Source organism: Wyeomyia smithii, chromosome 2 (assembly GCF_029784165.1).
Source record: "Wyeomyia smithii strain HCP4-BCI-WySm-NY-G18 chromosome 2, ASM2978416v1, whole genome shotgun sequence".
NCBI lineage: Eukaryota > Metazoa > Arthropoda > Insecta > Diptera > Culicidae > Wyeomyia > Wyeomyia smithii.
In genome coordinates, this window is record NC_073695.1 from 174,087,520 (window position 1) to 174,109,705 (window position 22,186).

The 22,186-nt window shown below is 41.3% G+C and overlaps 3 protein-coding genes across 4 annotated transcripts; 2 read left to right on the forward strand and 1 right to left on the reverse strand.

Annotated features, from left to right (window-relative positions):
• The first annotated feature begins 193 nt into the window (after positions 1-193).
• On the forward strand, positions 194-2,909 carry LOC129724701 (uncharacterized). The gene is made up of 2 exons (XM_055679822.1): positions 194-1,789; positions 1,940-2,909. The coding sequence occupies exons 1-2, from the start codon at positions 389-391 to the stop codon at positions 2,144-2,146; spliced, it is 1,608 nt and encodes a 535-aa protein (XP_055535797.1). The 5' UTR covers positions 194-388; the 3' UTR covers positions 2,147-2,909.
• On the reverse strand, positions 2,897-3,741 carry LOC129724702 (H/ACA ribonucleoprotein complex subunit 2-like protein). Its single transcript, XM_055679823.1, has 3 exons — positions 3,480-3,741; positions 3,341-3,413; positions 2,897-3,281 (listed from the first exon to the last, which is right to left on the reverse strand). The coding sequence occupies exons 1-3, from the start codon at positions 3,637-3,639 to the stop codon at positions 3,050-3,052; spliced, it is 465 nt and encodes a 154-aa protein (XP_055535798.1). The 5' UTR covers positions 3,640-3,741; the 3' UTR covers positions 2,897-3,049.
• An 11,549-nt stretch (positions 3,742-15,290) lies between these two features.
• LOC129723822 (membrane-bound transcription factor site-1 protease) lies at positions 15,291-22,186 on the forward strand. Of its 2 annotated transcripts, none has more exons than XM_055678276.1 (4): positions 15,291-16,264; positions 16,360-19,345; positions 19,407-19,705; positions 21,348-21,491. In XM_055678276.1, exons 1-4 carry the CDS (start codon positions 15,842-15,844, stop codon positions 21,354-21,356), a joined length of 3,717 nt encoding a protein of 1,238 aa, XP_055534251.1. In that variant the 5' UTR covers positions 15,291-15,841; the 3' UTR covers positions 21,357-21,491. The 2 variants fall into 2 exon arrangements, with proteins under 2 accessions (XP_055534251.1, XP_055534249.1); XM_055678274.1 differs by having other exon boundaries at positions 15,292-16,264; positions 19,407-19,700; positions 21,348-22,186.

The following is a 22,186-nucleotide window of genomic DNA, read 5'->3' on the forward strand; positions in this document are numbered from 1 at the left end:
TGTCGGTTCGGGGCAAAAGATATTTCGAGTTTGATTTATGTCAGCAAAACATTCGGAACATCAAGTTGTGTGATAGAATTAAAAACTGAAGTAGATTAAAAGTGCAATGTAAATGTTAACTAGTATTTTCATTCTAGATGAAATATGACCCAATCAACTACGATTGAACATTTCTGAAGATGTAAGAAATATTTCAAAGTACTATGAACATTTCGGCACTCTGGGAGGCGGTGAAAATGTAAACCTCCCATCCAGACAAGAAAACTGTGTAGGGATAAGTATCAGTGCTTTTGTATTGAATTGTGATGCTGATAAATTTTATAAGCCTTTTTGGGTATAAAACGATATTATATCTACGATAAACAACGTTTCGAGTGGTTTACCTGTAATGTTGGACACCGCTTGCGAGAAATTAACCACCATGAGTGACCAGGACGATCCGTTGGCTCAAACTCAGGCCACTCCTCGCAGCTCACTTGGTTCCGGAGTGTTGTCATACAGTAACTCTTCCATATCACCTTCGACAAGCTCTAGTAGCTCTCAGGGATCCGCGAAATCGGCCGTCAGCGAATGTCTTGGAGCATGGTTGAATTATTTGCAGATTATGAATAACTTTTGTGCTGCTGGATATCGTTTGGCGCAAACTATAGCTGCTCTAGAGCCGTGGGCTACTTTGGATCAGCAATCACAAACCGGTGGCAGTGGAATGCAGCAGCAGCAAACACAACCGCAGCAACAGCAACCTTTTATAACACCGCAAATTCCTTCGCACATGGCTTTTCAGTTTATTACGGCTTGGGATGATTTAGCTCGAGCATCGGTAGTAGCAACAAGTACAGTTAAATCTCATATTGTTAGTGTTTTACAAGATTTCAAAACTCAGCCACTTAGTTCGGTGGATCAGGAAAATGACTTGCAACATATTCGAGAGTACAATCAGCTTATTCTACAAGATAATGCTCAAACTATGATTAATCTCCAACATCAATTTTGTGTCGCATCGTGCGACTCATTTGCACAACTGATGTGTTGCTATCAGTGTCAAACTCAAGTTGGTTTTCCGCATGATCCTGAGTGTCCTATGATACAGCATCCCATGTCAGCAGCTGCTGCTATAGCTCGAAATGATCAGCGATCTCAAACTCCTTCGCCGCACTTCGGTATGAAAATACAAGAAGCTCGGCTGTATGACCGTGGATCAATCTCAACTCAAGGTTCTTCAGATCACGGAACAACAGCTTATGAGCAGACGCGCGGTCCATCCCCTCATGATATTCGAGGACCAAGTCCTATCCAGGGTTATCTGGACAACATTAGAGGTCCCTTGCCTAACCCTGGGCATCTTTCCGGGATGAAAGCGCCATTCTATCGTGGATCTCGAAGCCCTCTCAACTTTCCACTATTTACTCTTAATGGTCAACGGCGGTGGTCTGAAGCTGCGGCCGGGGAGGTCAACTCAGAGTCGGCATTGGATGCCGAAAGTCAGATGCGTAGATGGTCTATGCCCTGGGAGGCCAAAGCAGACAAAACGACTGTTCATTGGAATCAAACAAGAATAATGCCTATTTCCAAGCTAGCTGTCCCACAGCAGCAATCTGGGGGAGCCAAATCTTCTACCGGTGATCGCAGTCAAAGCACAACACCGGACTCAACCTGGCACTCCTCGGTTACCAGTCAGGACGGTTTAGTTGAAGCTATTCAATTGCTCTCTTGTCGGCCGATATATAGGCTTCCACCTATGCCACCACCAAGCATCGGACCACCTTTTGTGGAGAAGCCTACAGGAACGGTGAGAAACGTTTATTCGTAACCTCACTAAAATAATTAAAATACAGTTATCATACAAATATTATTGACAATTTGATATATTCAATATTTTGAGAATATAAGGAAAAAAATGTTTGGTACACTAAATTTATACGCGTACTTCTTGTTGCAGAATTTCCAACAGCAGCAACCACAAACAACGCAGCAACAGCCTTTCACCAACAACAGCGCGGGACTGTACGGTATATGGACTCAACAGAATCCACCGAGTGCCATGCTTCGTCAGCAATCGATGCAAGAACGCGGAGGCGGTGTTGCACCCTTTATGCAGTACATCCGGGAGCAGGAGGGTTCTCTCGATGAGAATCCTCCGCCGTAGAAACAGGATATTTAACTGACATTACAATTTTGATAACGATGATATTAATAGTCACTCGATTTTTTGCTATACTATTCCGTTCGTACATTATCATAAAATGTTTACATATGCAATTCAGTGTCATGACAATTTTAATTTTGTTATTAGATGTTTTGAACTGGCTGTAGAATGTGTGTGAAGTATTAAAAAAAAAGTATAGAGCACAAATTGATGTTTTCTATTCGTGAGCTGTTTAGTTATAACGTCTGTTTTGATAAGTTTTAAAATGTGTATCACGTAGCAGGTTTATTAATAACAGGGTATGACTATTACAGTACCAATTTTACAGTTATAGTGAACAACAAATTATACATGCAGAGGCGTTGTCAAGTAGAACTCTAAGCTAATGCAGAGCTCATTAAATATTTGTTTCAAACTGTTTAGCGTGCGAATCAGTTTAAAAATTTGGTAGCTCTGAATAATAAAATAACTATGTCATATGTTGGTAGCATATGTACCTAGTAACACTCACGCAATTATCGGAAACGCCTTTAAGGATGAATTTCAACGTAACTTTAATAAATAGATACTAGAGGTACTATACATATTAATTCGCATTCCCTTGGCGTAAACAGTCCACCGTTTAAATGTTATATCTTACCACTCAATCCCGCATAATCTCACTTAGTCAAATTAGCATTATTTAAGGAATTTCGGCAGTTTAAGAAATCTTACATTTTGTATGGTATCGATGTACTCGCAAAACACTAATAAAACTTTACAACCTCACATCTTTAGAAGTCGTGTTTAAATCTATATTGACTTTAGCTTACTAAAAACTAAACTTAATCGCGATGGATACACGTCGGTGTACTTCATAAAACAAAGGGTAGAGAATTAAAAGGCGAGAAATGCTTACCAAGCTTAGGAAGGAATCGGAAGAGCTGTGAGTTCTACTTTTAGTTTATCAAACATTTCCTGATATTCTGGATGCTCTCGTACTAGCATGGCTACCGTACCGCGTTTTACGCCCATAGCTGCACCTAAGTCTTTACGGCTTGGGGTGTAACAATAGGGAATGTTGCGTTCTTCGCACACTGCTGGCAAGTGGCACATTATTTCTACTGGAGTTACGTCTCCAGCAAAGATAACTAATCTGTAAATGAGAACAATAGGTTAATGAAAGCACTCATCCATACTACAAAAAACACATACCCGGTTTCTCCTTTTCTAAGGCGTACTTGAACGTCTTTTAGTCCGTTGCGCAGATAGGTTTTGTGTTTCGAGGCTTCAAATGTAATTGGAAAACTTAGTTAAATGTCACGAATTAAGCGTATTGATTACCCAAACTTACCCTCTTTGATGAGCTTGTGAATCTTCTTCGTTAATTTCCTGGATGCCATTGGTTGAGAAATTGCATTGGCATTCCTCAATTTATCGTCGTAAGTATCCTCTTCTTTAACGATCGAAACATCCATTTCATTGTCGGGTTTTTCCACCTTGATTTTACCCATTATTTGGAAAATGAAATACTTTTTTTTTAAATATATCAAATAAAAAACCGCACGTGTTTTGCCTAGCTGACTTGGTTTTGGTTTTGTAATTAAAAGCAATATGCAGAGATGCCAGATGTTTTTGGAAAAAATGACTGCAACTGCTCGAAAAACTGGAAAAGTCAGTCTACTTGGGGAATATTAGTATACTACGTCATCCCTTCTTCGGTTGGGGGCAGAGATGCCAGACTTTTTTTTGGCAAGTCTGAATAAGTCTGTATACCGCTGCGAAAAAAAAGTTACCGATACATTGATACCTAATTATTTGTCGACCTGTCAGATTGTTTTGTTTTATTGCTTGTTTTGATTATTCTTTTTCGAGTCTGTCATAGTTGGTAGATTAATCGATAACTAATTTATCTTTTAAATCTAAGTAACACATAGAAGTAAGAGTCTTTCCCGTGATAAAAATCGTCGTTCGTCGTAATGTAGCTAAACTGATACATGATGGCAGAAGTCTCGCGGTTATAAAAATAGTACCTTCAAGGTTTGGGACATTTTAAGCAATTCTTCAACGTTGGATATTGCTCCGAATAGAACAAACGGTCTTTTCACCAATATAACCTGCATGGCAATCGATCGAGACAATCAGCTGTTTGTTACTGGGGGCGAAACAGGCAGATTAGTGCCCACGGGGCCGATAAAAACCCCGATAGCCTGACTCGATTCCCGTTGTCATGATTTCACTCTCAAAAAAGCAAGATTAATATGTTCAGCAAAGTGTTCAGTTCCTAGTTCACTTTTTCCAGCAACGGCTACAGTGACTTTTGGTTTTTGTGTTCGTTTTTTTGTGTATACTGGTAAAACCATTATGTAGAATATCAGATATCTGTGTAATATCTGTATTATACTAAATGTCTGTATAAAATCTGTAGGCTTATGCGTGTCTGTATCGCAACACAGAAAGTCTGTATAATACAGATTTGTCTGTATATCTGGCATCTCTGGTTGGGGGAGGGTGCACTCAAAATATTTTTCACGTTATAGTTACCGGAAAAGTTATGTGAATATTTTCCACTGTCGTTTTCACGTAGATTTTACGGGATTGTCATTTGAGTTCATCATGAACTGGAGATATGATTTACCCTGTGAATCTTATTCAGCAGACTTATGTGTTTCATGTGATTTTCACCTACAATTCAACTACCGGTAAAGTGGAAAGTATTTGATCAACTGATAGCTACTACGTTTTATAAAAGCTAGAGAAACATTCCAAAAGGACCTATCTGCTTTGATCGATTTTTTGATCGAGCACTTTCATTCAAAGGTATAATTTTCGATTGTGGTTTCCCAAATTATTAATAGCTAATTTCTTTATTCCACTGTGTGCGGGCAAAACTGCCGAGGAATGATAAAACGTCATCGCCATTTAAGACGCAAGTAAGAAAGAGATGCCAGATAATTGTTTACGAACTTAGCACGTGCGGTGGTGGGTTGAAGCAGAGTCTATAATAAGAGTCCCGCAAAGATGAAACCAAAGGAACCAAATCAGTGTCAAACGAGGGCACCAATCGAGCAATGTAAATAAACAAGGTGATAATGTTGGGAGTGGATGAAAAGTGTTGTAATTGAGCGTAATAAAGAATATGTGTTTTTCCGAAGTTTTACTTACACATTTTAATCCAATATTAAACCTGTACACTGGTTCACTTAAATTTAACAAAACATCACCGGTGTAATCTTACAAAACTGTGTACCTTGTGAAGAAATTAAAAAAATGATATTCGCTTATGCATGGTGAAAAACAGAACTGTATAGTTCTTGGCAACAAACGGCACAAAAACTGTGTTGCCGGAACGATAGATTTTCTCTTCGCGCGACTCTATATACATAGACTCTGGGTTGAAGCCGACAAATTTTACAGTGCGCTTCGGGCAGCACAGCAGGTCAAAACTGAGTCAAAATCGAGCGAATAAAGAAGGGTTTTGACAGCAGTTGGTGCGCTTCCAAGTCAAAACGAGGTGAGCTGGTGGAATAAAGAAATTCGCTATAAGAGAGAGAAAATAGTTTTCAGAATTTATCGAAATACACTTGAGTCGCTTTTTACGCGGTGGATACATGTCGCGTAAAAAAAACCGCGTAAATTCCGGAATCCACGTAAAAAAACCGCGTAAATTCCGGAATCCGTGTAAAAAAACCGCGTAAATTCCGGGATCCGCGTAAAAAAACCAGCGTTAATTCTGCATTCCGAGTGAAGGGCAACCGAAATCCACACAAAAAAATTACCGCGTAAATTCCGGAATCCGCGTAAAAAAACCGCGTATATTCCGGAATCCGCGTAAAAAAAGCCGTGTAAAAAGAAACCCGCGTAATAAGCGACCTTAGTGTATGTTGCTTGATAAATCACACGGGCATGCAAAATCGCCAATTCAAAAATGGATTGAAAGACATAAAAACTGACAAATATTAAGCCATTCACCGTCGATCAATACTGTTAGCTGCAACTGTTTATGTTCAGGTAACTCCTGGATCTTTGAACTGAATATGTGTAAGAATCTGTAAGCTAAAGATTCGATGTCGAATTCTTCTGGTTTTTCTAAATCTCACTCGTTGGCAAACCATCGTCAAAATCGATTATGTTCAGAGACTGAATTACACAACAGCTTCGCCATTTTGATTTCTGTACATTTTCGCACAGAGAGTTCACGAGATACTTCATTCTGTTTGACGATGTCAAGTTCACGTTGATACTACGTGATAAAACATATAGCGAATTACTTTATTCCACCAGCTCGCCTCGTTTTGACCTGAAAGCGCACTAACTGCTGTCAAAACCCTTCTTTATTCGCTCGATTTTGACCCAGTTTTGACCTGGCTTGCTACCCGAAGCGTACTGTAAAATTTGTCAACTTCAACCCACTACCGCACGTGCTTAGTTCGTAAACAATTATCTGGCATCTCTTTCTTACGCAGTGGAATAAAGAAATTCGCTAATAGTATGCATGTGATTTTTACGTAGATGTTACGTTTGTCACATAAATCCTGCAAAATGACAGAAAATGAATAAGTACAGGAAATTTCACGTAACAATATTGCCCTTTGCATGACTGTTTGGACTTCTGTGATAATCAATCCTTGCCCAATTTCTTATTTCGCTCTATCAAATTGACACCTCAGTAGCGCAGTGACCATTGCTGGAGTGATTTTTTATTAACCTACCAAGGTAGCAGTCATGATAGAGATTTTTATGTCTATATAATAAAATATTTCTGTCAAGCGTTTCGATAACGCTAGTATCGATACCCATCACCCAAACTGCGAAATCGTCTGCGAGATTCGACTGTGATAATCATGTATTTCGGGGTAGTCCAATTTGGCGTAAAAGTCGCAATAATGTGAAAAATATTTTGAGTGATGGGTGATGGGAGGAGGGGAGTTACAATTTTGATTTTAACTATATTGAGTCACAGGATTTATTTATTTGTACATGGCTAAGCAGTGATGTTCCATTTGAGCAGTTTTGGTCTGAGGTGTCTGCGTGAACATGAAGATGCCGAGTCTTCGTTTTAGTGTCTCCAGCATGGTGTATCATTTTCATTCAGTTTATGACGGGAATTGTAATCTAACAAATAGATGAAAAAAATCACAAGAAGGTTGTATGCAAAGCCACGACCGCAAGGTTGAAGTAGAATACTTTTACAAGAAAGATGACCCGGCTGCTTGCGTGTCAGTCACACACGCAACGATTTCAACCCGTATCTTATTGCGGTTTGTAACATCAAGCGATTTCGTTTGCTCGCTGTTGCTTGTTGCATCATGTTGCAACTTGGCAGCTGGGAGACGACGAAATTCTGTTTATACTGATTGATTGAATCGACTTCATATTAGCTCTGCATAGTCGAACTAACTGCTTTTGTGAATGCGTACTAACAGGGCAGTTAATTATTCAATGTCGGTTATGCTGATCGCGCCTTTGCGCTGCCCCTACAGTGGGGGGTTTACTAAATAAAGTGAAAATTAGACAACTACATTAGAATTTGATTGCATCCCGCACAGAATGTCTGCTTGTGTTGATGCCAGAAAATTATTAACCTTCAATTATTTTTTTATTTGCCTTGAAAAAAGCATGTTGCGGTTCAAAATCGGTTGCTAATTACAACCTTTGAGCTGCCCTAACATTGGTGGAATTAAGATACACGGACAACATGCACTGTGGAAGCTATTTCACATTCAGTAAATTAGACGGGTGCGACAAATTTGAATTGCTAGGATGCAACACAGAATGCTTGCTTGCGTTGACAAAAATTATTAACTTTCAATGACTTGTTTATTTGCCTTAAAAAAGGCATTTTGATTTCCGAAATTGGATTTCCTGATGGCAATTATCATGTTGCCCCAACACGGGGGGAATAATGGCTGTCTGGCGACACACGCTGAGAAAAATCGCGCTGCTCCTGAGACGTGGTGACCAACCACAGGGCTAGTGCTGCTGCTAAGGAAAGACGACTGCTGTTGTCGCTGTCTAGAACTATTATGAGCGGCTCCGGCTGAAACAGGCTCTTGTATAGGCCAAATAGCATGTTTTCAATTGCAAGGTATATGATTCTGACGACCGTGCTTGGGAAGCAAGCATATAACGACCAATCAGAGGTCGAATTTTTCGTTTTGACAAGGCTTGACTATTTTCAATAGTACAATAGTGTGAATAATAAAATTACAATTATCTTATTTTGGGAAGAATCTTAGAAGATTTTTCAATCTATTGCTGCAAGAACGAAGGAAATCCATTGAATACTAACCGATTTATTAGCATTTTAAATTGGACATATTTTTCACTTTTTTCGGTTTTAGATTTTCATTTCACATCCCTATGTAGCCGAACTCCCTGAGAGAAGTATTCTACTTCAAAAATCAAATTTTAATCCCACCTTTTTTTTTATAAACCCGTATAGCTGTGTCATGTACTGGAGATCTCCGCTTCCCAGAATGTCTCTAACGGGTACGTTCGGTTGTTTTCCTAGGACCCGAAGGGAATCTATAAGCTCGGACCTAACACCACAGAATTCGGCACACGACTAAACAACATGCTCGATATCATGGTAGCCATCGCCACAAATGCAATGATTATTGTCTACAAGCCCTATACGAAGGAGATGCGGGTTTAACGTGTAGTGATTGGACATAAGTCTGGACATCACGCGAATGAAGTCCCGACCTACATCCAACCCCTTGAACCATGCTTTCGTCGATACCTTAGGAAAAATGGAATGTAACCACCGTCCCAGTTCATCTGAATTCCATGATGATTGCCAACTGTTGAGTGTTCTCTGACGCAAAGGTGCGGGGGAGGTGTATTTAAAACTATCAAATTTCGTGTTACTGGTACGAATGTTCTTACCTTACCTTACCAACATGGGCGCAACTAAGGAAAATTTCTAGGGGGGGCTAGTTTTCATGTATGTCATTTTAAAAAAGAGAAAAAAGAGTTTGTATATGCTTATTTAATAACGCTTAAAATAGTATCGTAAAAGCAGAAACAAATCACTTAGGGATAGAATCTCCGAAGATGTACTGAATATCTTGAACACACCGTCAACGCCAAGCTTTTTCAGCAACACTGATTCGTTATTGAGGAGAGCCAGATTTGGTAAACGGCTGGGCAGTGTTTTTTAACAGTTCACCCGTACTAGTTAGATTAAAATAGAGCCCAGTGTGGTTCAAGGCATAATGCCCTATTCCTACCTCCACGTGGTACCGACTGGGATACGAGCAACCAAGGAAAAACCGGTGAACCGGTGGGAACTTGGTCGTATGCTGACAGGAAGGGGTAGTTGTTCTCCTTAGAGAGCAGCTTGTCTGCGCGTCTACCCCACAGGCTAGGGGCGGCTCAAACAGCGACTGATCTGGACCGGACGGTTGAACTATGAAATGCGGTGTCTCGCCAGCTACATCTATGGCGGCAGCTCCGTCGCGAGACAAGGCATTGCAGCCCTAGTAAGGCAGCATACTAAAATCAACATACTACGGAGAATCAAGAATTCAAAACCCAGCCGACGAAATAAAGCAGGCATTAGACGAAGCAAATATTTGCTATTTTTTAATACAGAATTTATTTTGTGCAAATAAAAATCGTACCAAAAACAGAAAATATTTGCGTCGTCTAATACCTGCTTAAGGACGACGATTAGAAGCTCAGTACATGTAACAGTAGATCGCTTAACGACCCGGATCCCGGATCGTTGCGCTCCAGGAGCTTTGACGGAAAGGAGAGAAGGTACGGTGGATTTGTGGCCGCAAGGCACGATAGCTGCTCGCGTAGAGACATCAAGATCGTCGTTGGGGACATGAACGGAAGGAAAGACTTATATAAGCCGGTTATCGGCCCGCACAGCCTGCTATGCACCAACTTCGCAGCTTCCCGCGGATTAGCAGTCCAAAGTCCTTTCTTTCCTCGACCAACGTGCAGCAAAACAAGTTGACCACGTTCTCAACGACGGCCCGTTCTTCTCAGACATTAAGAACGTACGCACCTATCACGGTGATGATCGAACATGACCACTTCGATACAAAAAACTACAAAACCCTGATATAACCGGTAGTCCTCTACGGAAGTCCTTTTGGTGTTTTCGAACAGAAGATGCCTATCGGCGAACAGAAGGTGACTATCTACGGTGGAGCACAAGCGGACGACGGATAATGGCGACAGCGCATGAACCATGAGCTACAAGCGCTGCTTGGAGAGAACCCCATTGCACACCTGGCGAAAGACAACAGGTTGCGGTGGGCCGGTCACATCGTAAGAATGCCGGACGACAACCCTGTGAAATCACTTCTCTTCAGCAACCCTACCGGCACGAGAAATTAAAGGACGCAGCGTGCATGATGGCTCGACCAGATCGAAAGAGACTTGCGAGTGATGAGACGTCTGGGGAACGGGTGAAACACAGCCCAAAACCAAGTAAAATGGCGACTTCTTGATACATCACGAGTTATTACAGCTCTCGTCTGACTGGTAAGGTGAGTAAGAGAGCAAGGGTTGAGAATCAATTCTGGGTGCAAAACTAGTTCTTAACCAATGAATGACGACATCTCAATTTGTGTTGATTTTGATGCTCTGATAAGTAATATGGAATGTAGATATATTGAATACAATCATTCTCTGAGAAATTCTAGGGGGGGCTAAACACTTTCTTTAGCCCCCCCGTAGTTGCGCCCATGCTTACCAATCAGACAAGAGCCGTGGTGGCTCGTGCTGTATCAAGAATTTGTCGCCATGTTGCTCGGTTTTGGGCTGTGTTTCGCTAGTTCCCCAGGCGTCTCATCACCCGCAAGTCTCCTTCGAACTGGTCGTGCCATCGTGCACGCTGCGCCCCTCTATTTCTGGTGCCGGCAGGGTTGCTAAAGAGAAGTGATTTCACAGGGTTGCCGTCCGGCATCCTTACGACATGACCGGCCCACCGCAACCGATTAACTTTCGCCAGGTGTGCAATGGGATTCTCTTCAAGCAGCGCGTGCAGTTCGTGGTTCATGCGCCGTCGCCATTCTCCGTCGCCCGTCTGTACTCCACCGTAGATAGTCCGTAGCACCTTCCGTTCAAAAACTCCAAGAGCGTTAAGGTCCTCCGCGAGAAGCGTTGTCGTCTCGATCCCGTAGAGGACTACCAGTCTTATCAGGGTTTTGTACAGCGTCAACTTCGTGCGTCGTCGCACTCGATTCGATCGAAGTACCTTCCGGAGTGAAAAGTAGGCACGATTTCCTGCCTGGATGCGTCTCTGGATCTCTTTGCTGGTGTTATTGTCGGCGCTCACCAGTGACCCCAAATACACGAACTCATCGACCACCTCAAGCTCATAACCGTCCACAGAGACTTGAGTTGGGAGGCTGATGTTGTTCTCCTTGGAGCTTCTCGCTCGCATGTATTTTGTTTTCGACGTATTTATCCGCAATCCGATCCGTCCAGCTTCGGCTTTCAGTCGGGCGTAAGTTTCCTCCGCCGTCGCAAAGTTACGTGATATGATGTCGAAGTCATCCGCGAAGCCCAGAAGCTGAACAGACCTTGTGAAAATTGTGCCCCTCGTGTCGATGCCCGCCCTCCGGATCACACCCTCAAGGGCGATGTTAAACAGCAAACAGGAAAGTCCATCACCTTGTCTCAACCCTCAATCCCCATGTCTCAATCCCCGAAACACGCACGTAGCACATCACTTGCGCCATGGTAGCTCTGATCAATCGAGTCAGTTTGTCCGGAAATCCGTTGTCGTGCATGATCTGCCATAGCTGTTCTCGATCGACTGTATCATAGGCCGCCGTGAAGTCAATGAAGATGTGATGTGTGGGCACGTTGTACTCGCGACATTTCTGTAAGATCTGTCGGATTGAGAAGATCTGGTCCGTGGTGGCACGGGCTCCCATGGAACCCGCTTGGTACTGACCCACGAACCTCCTGGTCAAAGGTGATAGACGACGGAACAGGATCTGTGAGAGTATTTTGTAGGCGGCATTGATAAGCGAGATGCCGCGGTAGTTGCGGCACTCCAGCTTGTCGCCCTTCTTGTAGATGGGACAGATAACTCCCTCCATCCACTCGTCTGGCAGTTTTTCCTCCTCCCAAATCCTGGAAATGACCCAGTGCAGCGCTCTAGCCAGCGCCTCTCTTCCATGTTTCAAGAGCTCGCTCGGCAGTCCGTCTTTGCCTGCGGCTTTATTGTTTTTCAGCTTCCCGATCTCATAAAGAACTTCGTGAATATCAGGAGCTGGTACTCGGTCATCCACTGCTGGTGCTCCTAGGTCAGTTCCTGCTCCGCTTCTGTTTGCTGTTTGCCATTCAGGTGTCCATCGAAGTACTCCTTCCACCTGTCGACCACCTCGCTGGCATCCGTGAGAAGGTTCCCATCCGCGTCGTTGCACATGTCGGCTTGCGGCACATAGCCTCTGCGGGACTGGTTTACCCTCTCATAGAATTTCCGCGTTTCACTGGCACGGTATAGCTGCTCCAGCTCCTCATGCTCACGATCCTTTGCTGGCGCTTCTTTCGTCTGAGAATCGTGGTCATGTCGTTCCGTGCCCGTTTGTAATTGGCCTTGTTCTCTCTCGTTGACCTGCCCAGGTATATCGCCCAGGACCGGTTCTTCTCATTCACCGCTGCCTCGCACTCCCCGTCATACCAGTCGTTTCTGCCACTCGGTGCTTCCACTCCTAGTGTCGCCGTTGCGGTCTCCACGATAGCTGTGCGAATGCTGCACCAGCCGTCTTCGAGAGGCAATGCGCCCAGCCCCTCCGCTGTGGGTAGCACCGCTTCAAGCTTTTGCGCGTATTCCTCCGCATCCTGGGAGTTCCGGAGCTGCTTAATGTTGAGGTACGAGGTACGAATGTTCCTTTAATGTAATTCTTTGAAGGCTTTGAAACGTTTGACACAGAGCTGTCAAATTGGGTTGTTTAGCTATGCTAGTTTTTTTATTCGGGACTACAAAGCAGATATTTGTTTGAAAAGAAATATTTTTGCTTTTGTCAACACGCATATTCGCTCAAAATCTCTTTGAGCTTCGTAGTCGCGAATACTGTCATTGGAAATATATGTTATCGTTGTTCTCATTCTTCATTTTATTCTTCATTTAATAATCGAAGGACAACGATATATTATTTTAAAAATCACGTTTACCTTGAAAAAATCACTTCTTTGGCGGAAATATAACAGAATATATATTGCTTTATAAACAATTATCTGACCTCCTGAAGACTTTAAAATGGATTGCGTCCACTGTCCGCAGTTAACGCTCGTGGACAGCATCCGTTAATTGTTTTGTTATCAACTGTTTTGAAACGCCTTGAAAAACAATCTACACTATAAAATGTCGACACGTTACTGCCAAGTGGATTCGACAAAATATTTTATATCTACGTGGAACACACTTGTGTTACAGTTCACAGCACAAAATCAAGTGTCTTACACTTGGGTTTGCCAGTATTCTTATTTTTTTTGTTCACACAACTTTTATTTGACACGATTGGTATTCTTATGTAAAGAGCATTTGGTTTGAGAGTGTGATTTTGTTCAGTGTACGCAAGCATCTATTCAGCTTTTTACGCACCATAATGGCGGTCGCGTGTTCGTAATATGCGAACCCCTCTGCTTACGTCAGATTTGCCATTTTTGAAAAATTGGCAACACAAATGTTGCCAGATATGATATATATTTCTTTTGATAAATTGTATGAAGACTTCAAACTGACGTAAGCAAAGTTGTCAAAAAGGGGGGGGGGGGGGGGGTAATTTATTACGAACCTTGCATTATAGCGTACGCCATTATGGCGCGTAAAAAGCAGGATTTCTTCAAAAATTCCTAACGAAATTGAGGATACCATCTGGTCAGAGGTACTAAACAGGACATCTATTTTTTCGACACAAATTTGATCTAAATTATTTTTATTCTGTTTTAAACTGGTGGTATGTGATTTGCACTTCAAAATGCTATTCGGTTGTTAATTTATTTAACATGTATCTCGAACGATCCAATTTTATCAAGCAACTTTGAATTTTTAGGAATTTGTATGGTTCTAAAGAATTCAGCACATGTAAACTGTTTAAAATTAAATATAAAAATTTTCAGATGTTTATCACTATTCACATTACTCAGGCTTAACCAAAGAAATAATTTACGCACTGAGCGTTGTGTAGTCAGGTACCGAGATTTATTTGAATTATCCACATTATTGAACATGTATCAAGATAGACAGGTGTAAAGTCTATTCTCCCAGGTATTTCAAAAATAATGCAGATTATTCCAGATTTTGGGACCGATTAAAGGAAACGAGGCAAGCAATTTGCCTCGCCTAGAGTCACTGACGAGCAAAATGTTGTACATATTAGGAAACCCGAGTGAAACTTGGCTAGTGACAGTTGAGTGGAGCAGTTTCGCAGACGAGCTACTCGTCCGAGATCCAGCACACTCACCATCTGTTATATCTAAATTGGTCAGGCGAGTAAGTCGCTGCTCACCTCGTTGACTGTAATAGGCCCCTTTATTTTCTTTAACTCGCAAAACTGTCATCACTTCAAATTTTACAATTTTACCTCATAAAATGTTACTTTAAGAATTTTATCGGAGCAAAATGTCCTTTTCTTTTTATTTTTACCAGCGACGAATTCGAACTGGCAACCAGAAATGAAAAGAAATACTGGGCAATCTCAAACAATTCCTAATCTCAGGCAACATTCACGTTTCTGTTAAAAAGTTACCGATTTGTGCCTTGCAATATAAGCTTGGTGATTGAAGGTAATTGCATGTCTTATAAAAATCAGGGCAAATGCTAGAATATGAAAAATGAATCAGGACGCCCAAATAGGATCTCAAAATCAGGACATGTCATGCTAAATCAGGACGGATGGTATCCCTAAACGAAATGAACTAAATATATAAACTGCTGCACTTGTTCTTATATTGAAATAAAATAATATTAATCTCATGTAATATTATTTGCCAGATTATAGATTATAATCGACAAAAAGAAAACGTAATTTTAATAGATTTTTATATATAAAAAGTTTCAAAATAGTATAATACTCTTGTTTCAGTGTAGTTGTTGAACTGCTGTAATTTCATCTTGCCACACTTTTTTTGCAGAGTTTTTATATTTCAGGTTCAAGATAGTTTTTTTTCATTTGTGAACCCCTCTTGACGAATTATGCTTTTAGTTTTTTTTTCTCGTATATGATTGCGTTATGTACAAAGTAAAAATATAATCGTATTTCAATCAACTCAACAGCAGTGATGACTGTCTAAAAGTTTTTGTTTTGTCGACTGTATTTAAATAGTAACAAAAATATGATAGTGCTGAATTGGTGAACGCGTAGGACGTAACTGTCCCGTAAAGCAATAAAAAACAGGCCTTATCATAAGTTCTTGGAGAGAAAGCTAACGAATGAAATTCAATTCGTGTGACGATGTTGAACAACACCGAAATGGCGAAAAAGAAATTGCGATTCATTTTTTTAAAGCAAAACTACTAAGCTTTTTTATAAGTACTGCTCAAAATGATCGTTCGATGTGAAACAATATTTGCCGTTGCTGTCGATAGTACTTAGGAACCAGTTTGAAGGCAGAAATTAGAAAACACGTCATAGGCCCGGCGGGAGTAGGAGGAAACGAAGGAGGCAAAGAGCCCCGAGGGTACTCTTGTGTAATCAACAGTAGTTGTATTTATATTCGCTAAAACCGCTAGAGAAAATGATATTTCCAGCAATAGGAAAGTTGTTCAGCAAATGTATCCTTATCTTGTTCGTACTGCTCTTCAGTGATTGTACAAATTTAATCGATAGCTTTAGTGGAGCTGAAGTTCAGGGTGGTGGTAGAACTCAAAATGATAACGTAAGCAATTTAGTTAATGTAACAGTGTCGGTTGCTGGTCATAACAATGCTAGTGACCATTCCCGAAAGGGAAGCAGTTGCTGTGATAGTATCCAATCTAGCGTCAATAGGAGTAGTGACAGAGTTAATAGTACAGAAAAAATTTCATCAAAAAAATCCCAGCGGCTGGTTGTGGAGTTTTCCACCAACGTCGTTAACAACGAGTATATTGTTCATTTCGATGGATATTACAAGCCGTTGGTTCGCGAAAAGTATATTCGAACCGCCTTGAATGGATCAAAGGTAGGTCAATTTAAGTGATACACTTTCCTATTTGCAGCCACTGTGCTCAAAAACATATGTTTGTGTTTAATTACGCACTGTTTTAATCATTGCAGGTGAAAAAATGGCGCATTTTGCCTCGGTTAAATCCAGTGAGCGATTATCCGAGTGATTTTGACGTTTTGTCACTGGAAGAAGATCCGCAGGCGGCAATGGATGGAATCGACTTACTGAAGTCGCATCCTTCGATCAAATCAATTTCTCCACAGCGGATGGTCCATAGAACGCTGAAATATGTTCCCATGGAACCAACAGATACAGTGGACGAAACATCCACGAATGAGTGGGACGACGAAAACGATATACCACAAGAGGTGGAAGAAGATGGCGAAGAAATTGCTGAGTTTATCGAGCAATTTAAAAACTTCAGGCGAAAACTATCCACGGATGGAAGTGAGCTGAACGATAGCCGTAGTGATGGCTCTGTTCCAGTAAATTCAATTAATCGGCACACTAATCGACGGCTGCTAAGAGCTATTCCCAGACAAATTACTTCGTTGCTAAAAGCCGATGTACTATGGGGAATGGGTGTCACCGGTAAAGGGGTAAAGGTGGCCGTATTCGATACGGGCCTCTCGAAAAATCATCCGCATTTTAAATCAGTCAAAGAACGAACTAATTGGACAAACGAAAAAACGCTAGATGATGGAGTTAGCCATGGAACGTTTGTAGCTGGAATTGTAGCCTCTTCGAAGGAATGCTTAGGTTTTGCGCCGGACTCGGAGTTGCACGTTTACCGAGTTTTCACTAACAATCAGGTGTCTTATACGTCATGGTTTCTGGATGCTTTTAACTATGCTATATTAAAGAAAATTAACGTGTTGAACCTTAGTATCGGAGGCCCCGATTTTCTGGACCAACCGTTTGTTGATAAAGTTCTTGAGTTATCGGCGAATAAAGTTATCATGGTTTCCGCGATTGGCAACGATGGTCCACTATATGGCACACTAAATAATCCTGGTGATCAGATGGACGTTATTGGAGTAGGAGGTATGGATTACAATGACAACATAGCGAAGTTTAGCTCGAGAGGCATGACAACGTGGGAACTTCCCAATGGTTATGGGCGATTGAAACCTGATGTTGTTACTTACGGAAGTCAGGTGAAAGGAAGCAATCTTAACGGTGGATGTAAATCATTGTCTGGAACATCAGTTGCATCACCTGTTGTTGCTGGAGCTGTCACTTTATTGGCAAGTGGCGTTATTAACCAACTTGATCAAATAAATCCAGCTTCCATGAAACAAGCGCTTATAGAAGGAGCTCAGCGTTTACAGGAAAATAATATGTTCGAACAGGGTCATGGAAAACTTAATATTTTGAAGAGTATGAAAATCTTGTCAACGTACAAACCGAAAGTGACATTGTCCCCTGAGTATTTGGACTTTACTGAGGATTACATGTGGCCCTACACTACCCAGAGTTTGTTCTACACAAGTGCTCCGGTTATAGCAAACGTAACTCTTCTTAACGGGATGGGAGTGATTGGAAGGGTAATAAATAAACCCACTTGGCACCCCTACACCAACGAAAATGGTCAAATGTTGAACATATCTATTTCTTTTTCGGAGCAACTATGGCCATGGTCTGGTTGGATGGCGGTGCATATTGGAATTAATGAGCTTGGCCGTAGCTTCGAAGGTTTGGCCCAGGGTCATATAACTCTGACAGTACAAAGCCCTGCAGGTTTAGGTGAAAACGAACCACGCAATGGAACGGTTAGTTTTCCAATAAAAATAAAAATTATTCCCCAACCGCCGCGGCATAAGCGAATTTTGTGGGATCAGTACCACAGTTTGCGGTATCCACCGGGCTATCTGCCAAGAGATAATCTCAAAATCAAATCGGATCCTTTGGATTGGCGGGCAGACCATATCCATACTAATTTTAAAGACATGTACACTCACCTGAGAAACGCTGGTTATTACGTTGAAGTACTAGGTGGGCCTTTTACCTGCTTCAACTCTAGCAATTATGGCACGCTGCTGATTGTTGATCCAGAGGAAGAATATTTTCACGAAGAGATTATAAAATTAAAGAATGATATCTTGGAGCGGGAACTCAGTGTAATCGTTTTTGCCGACTGGTATAACACAACGGTAATGCGTAAGATTAAATTTTATGACGAAAACACTCGTCAGTGGTGGATGCCAGACACCGGAGGAGCTAACATTCCAGCTCTCAATGAGTTGCTTCGGGATTTTGATATTGTCTTAGGAGATAAGGTGGCTGAAGGATATTTCGATATGCGTGATCACCGAATGTACTACGCTTCCGGATGTAACATACTCAAATTTCCCTCTGGAAATAAAACTATTCTGATTGAGCGGGATTTGTTCGATCAGGGTCTCGATATTTTGTCACCGGACGAAAAGAGACAAAAAATCCGAGCAAAAACGGCGATTCTTGGCTTGCTTCAAACAGATCATAGCTATTTGAAAGTTCAGCCGGCAACTCCTAATCCTGATCCCATCAATCCGGATCCATTGGATAGTGGCGAAAATTTGGAAATCGGTCGTGATTCGATAATTAATAAGAGAATTCTGCTCGGAGCAAAACCCTTACCAAATGAGGACGACGACGACGATATCCCGAATGAGGGAGGTGAACAAAGGCAAGACTTCGAAAGCAACGCGATTGGAAGTCCAGACTTCGATGTACTCAAGAACTTGGAAGATGATGACCCGCCGGACGACATAAAGCAAATTCAGCATCCGGAGGAGATTAGTCAGTTGTTGCTGGAGAAAAAACAAAACTTCACCGGAGAGAAGCTTCTTATGGTGGAAGTACCTCAAACACTGCTCAAGTTATCTCCGTCGGATCGAGAACCAAAAGTTAGCGGTAAATTCAATGATAGCAGTGAAAGGCGAAAAACTGGTGGTCGAATAGCAGTTTACGGTGATTCTAACTGTCTTGATTCCACGCACCTTGATAAACCTTGCTTTTGGTTACTCGATTCGCTTTTGGAATACACAATGACATCTCATGTTACAAACCTTCTGAGGGATTTGAATAGCAGTCGGAGAAACGAGATTCTCAGTGGTGAGTAGAAGGGGTTTTTTAGTTCCTGCATCAAACTTATTGCTTGTTGGTTTTGTTACAGATGCTAAAACACCGGCTCGGTTGGCCAACAACAATTTGCACCATTACTCAAAGGTCTTAGGACCCGGCAATGAAAAACGTCAGTTACCTCGATGTCAGCAAATTAAGTGGGATCAACCGATCTCGCTGAATATGTCCTCGCTTAATGGCTACGGACCAAACGAGCGATTGTTGTTCCAACAACAGCAGGAACTGATACTGCGGCAGCAACAAGCAGCCGCCCAACAGGCTGGCCTGTTCGGGAATGAAATCGATAACAGTGTGAACCTATTTCGGAAACTAGAGAGTCAAAAAGGTGAGGTATGTAGTTTTTGTTTGGTTTCGGTGTGTCTTAATAGGTGTCTTGTTTGTAAGAAAAATTTAGCGAAAGTATCGGTAATTTCATATCATTTTTTCGTTGTTATTCCATTAAAATTAATTCCTTTATGAGATGCCCAAAAATCGCGTTCATTTAACACTTAATATGGCGTTTTTTGTGGTTCGGTTTTCTGCCGTGTGCTAATAGGTTTTTGCTTATTTCATTTTGTTTGGATAGCTCTTAACCGTGATAAATAATACAATTTCGTGATTTCATTTGGATCCCGATTTACCCAAACAAACAATTTTATGGTATATTTGTAAATATTACCAAAAAATCGTCTTGCCGCGAAACGTCTCCTGATGAAGGTTTTTTATTGTTCTAAGTTACTTTTTAGATTTCCAACCAGTTTTTCCGTTTTTTGTTTTGTATTTTTTGTTATATTCTTAGTATAGATTTCGATCGGTAAGTTACTGGAAGATCGGCGGGATAAGTTACCGGTTATAAAAACTAGGGTAGGCAAGTGCACCAGTTATGGATACTTCTCAAAAGTCCGATAGTATCTGTTATGGCACTAATCCATTTAAATTCCATAGGCATCACTGGTACACTTGTTAGGCATTGTAATGATTGTCACATCTCCCAAATTTTGAATAATTTTTTTGTGTGCGTTCCTAAATAGAACAATACTTTATTCTATAACTATTAGGGTGGGCAAAAAATAAATGTTAGCTCCCATGCACTTTTCGTGTTCCTTTTGGGTCCCATAACAACTGTGTAACTTTTCAGATCGATCGGTGAAACGCCCGATTTGCGCCCGATTTTTAAAGTTTCCATACGATTTTATATGGGAAATTCACTTTTTCATAACTTATTCTCTATAAATTCACAGTTGGGTCCTAAAAATATATCGATACATGATATTTGTAGGAAATTTTCCTAGGAAAAACTCTTCTGAAGACCGTAAGGCGCTACGATGCTTGTAGAAACAGCTATTCACCCCAAACTGATTGAATGTCTGACGGACGGCTCACAATTGAAATTTTCCAGCAACACTGCTACAGCATGCTGCTATTGCAGACTTGCTTAAGTATGAGAAATAATTTCGCGTGGAATTAATTTTCAAAGTGTGATTTTTGCTCATAGTATCTTCGGGGAAGCCTCCAAGATAAATTTAAGCGATATCATTTCTCATCACATGGTTGAATTTGCAACAGCAGCATGCTGCAGCAGTATTGCTAGTAAAATTCAATGGTGACATTCAATCAGTTTGGGGTGAATAGCTGTTTCTACAAGCATCATAGCGCTTTCCGGTCTTCAGAAGAGTTTTTTCCAGGAAAATTTCCTACAAATATCATGTATCGATATATTCTTAGGACTCAACTGGGAATTTATAGAGAATTAGTTTTGAAAAAGTGAATTTTCCCATATAAAATCGTATGGAAACTTTGAAAATCGGGCGCAAATCGGGCGCAAATCGGGCGCAAATCGGGCGTTTCACCGATCGATCTGAAAAGTTACATAGTTGTTATAGGATCCATAAGGAACACGAAAAGTGCATGGGAGCGAAAAAATAACACCATCGCTTTTTTCCCATATAACCGTGTCCCAGTCTAATAACTATATTCCTATTCTTGTTTGCAGCAACCGTAATCAGCGCCAACGACGAACCGGACGTCCCCGGCTGGAGAAACAAAAAAACCGATAAAATCCCGCCGAACGCTCCCAATAGCTTTATTAACCCATCCGCTGCCCGTCCGTCAGCGGGCATGATACCCGTAATAGTGCCAGTTGTTGATCACCGAATTGCTGGAGCCGCAACGGCTGGTCAGCAGCAGTTCCAAAAATTGCATCACCAGCAGCAACAGCAACATTTGCAATCACCGCAGTTGCAGCAACCAAAGGTGGAAAGTGATTTAAATGATCCGTATGATGATTCGGATTTCCCGCTTAGTAGGGAGAGGTCGACCGCTTCCGGTTTTGAGTTCACTACCAAATGGTTTCTTTCGATGACTTCTCTGTTGCTTCTGTTAGGACTACTCAATTGGATACGGAGATGCAAGGGCCTAACTATAAAACGACGTTTTAATTACGTACTGAAAAAAGTAGGATTTTGAATGCCTACGAACCAAAAAATATTGGTGTTGTTTGAGCTAGATCCAACTTCTCAATCGTCTTTATGGTTTTGTTTGTTTCAAGCTAGTCTGGCCTTTTTAAAATCTATAGTTATGAATATACCAAGGTTCCCGGGAGTTGCCCAAAGATTTTGAACGTCGGTTGTTCTTTGTGTCGCTCTTGCGAAGGAACTATACCGAAAAATTTTGTAACGCTTATTTTCTAATGCCGAATACCCTACCCTAATCTTTATCTCGGGATAGCTGTAAAACTTAGTTTAGGGGGTTTTACATACATTATGTAGAAATATCGCTCCAAAAACCACTGGTTCGTACTAATAAATATAAATGTTTATTTTTATATTTAAA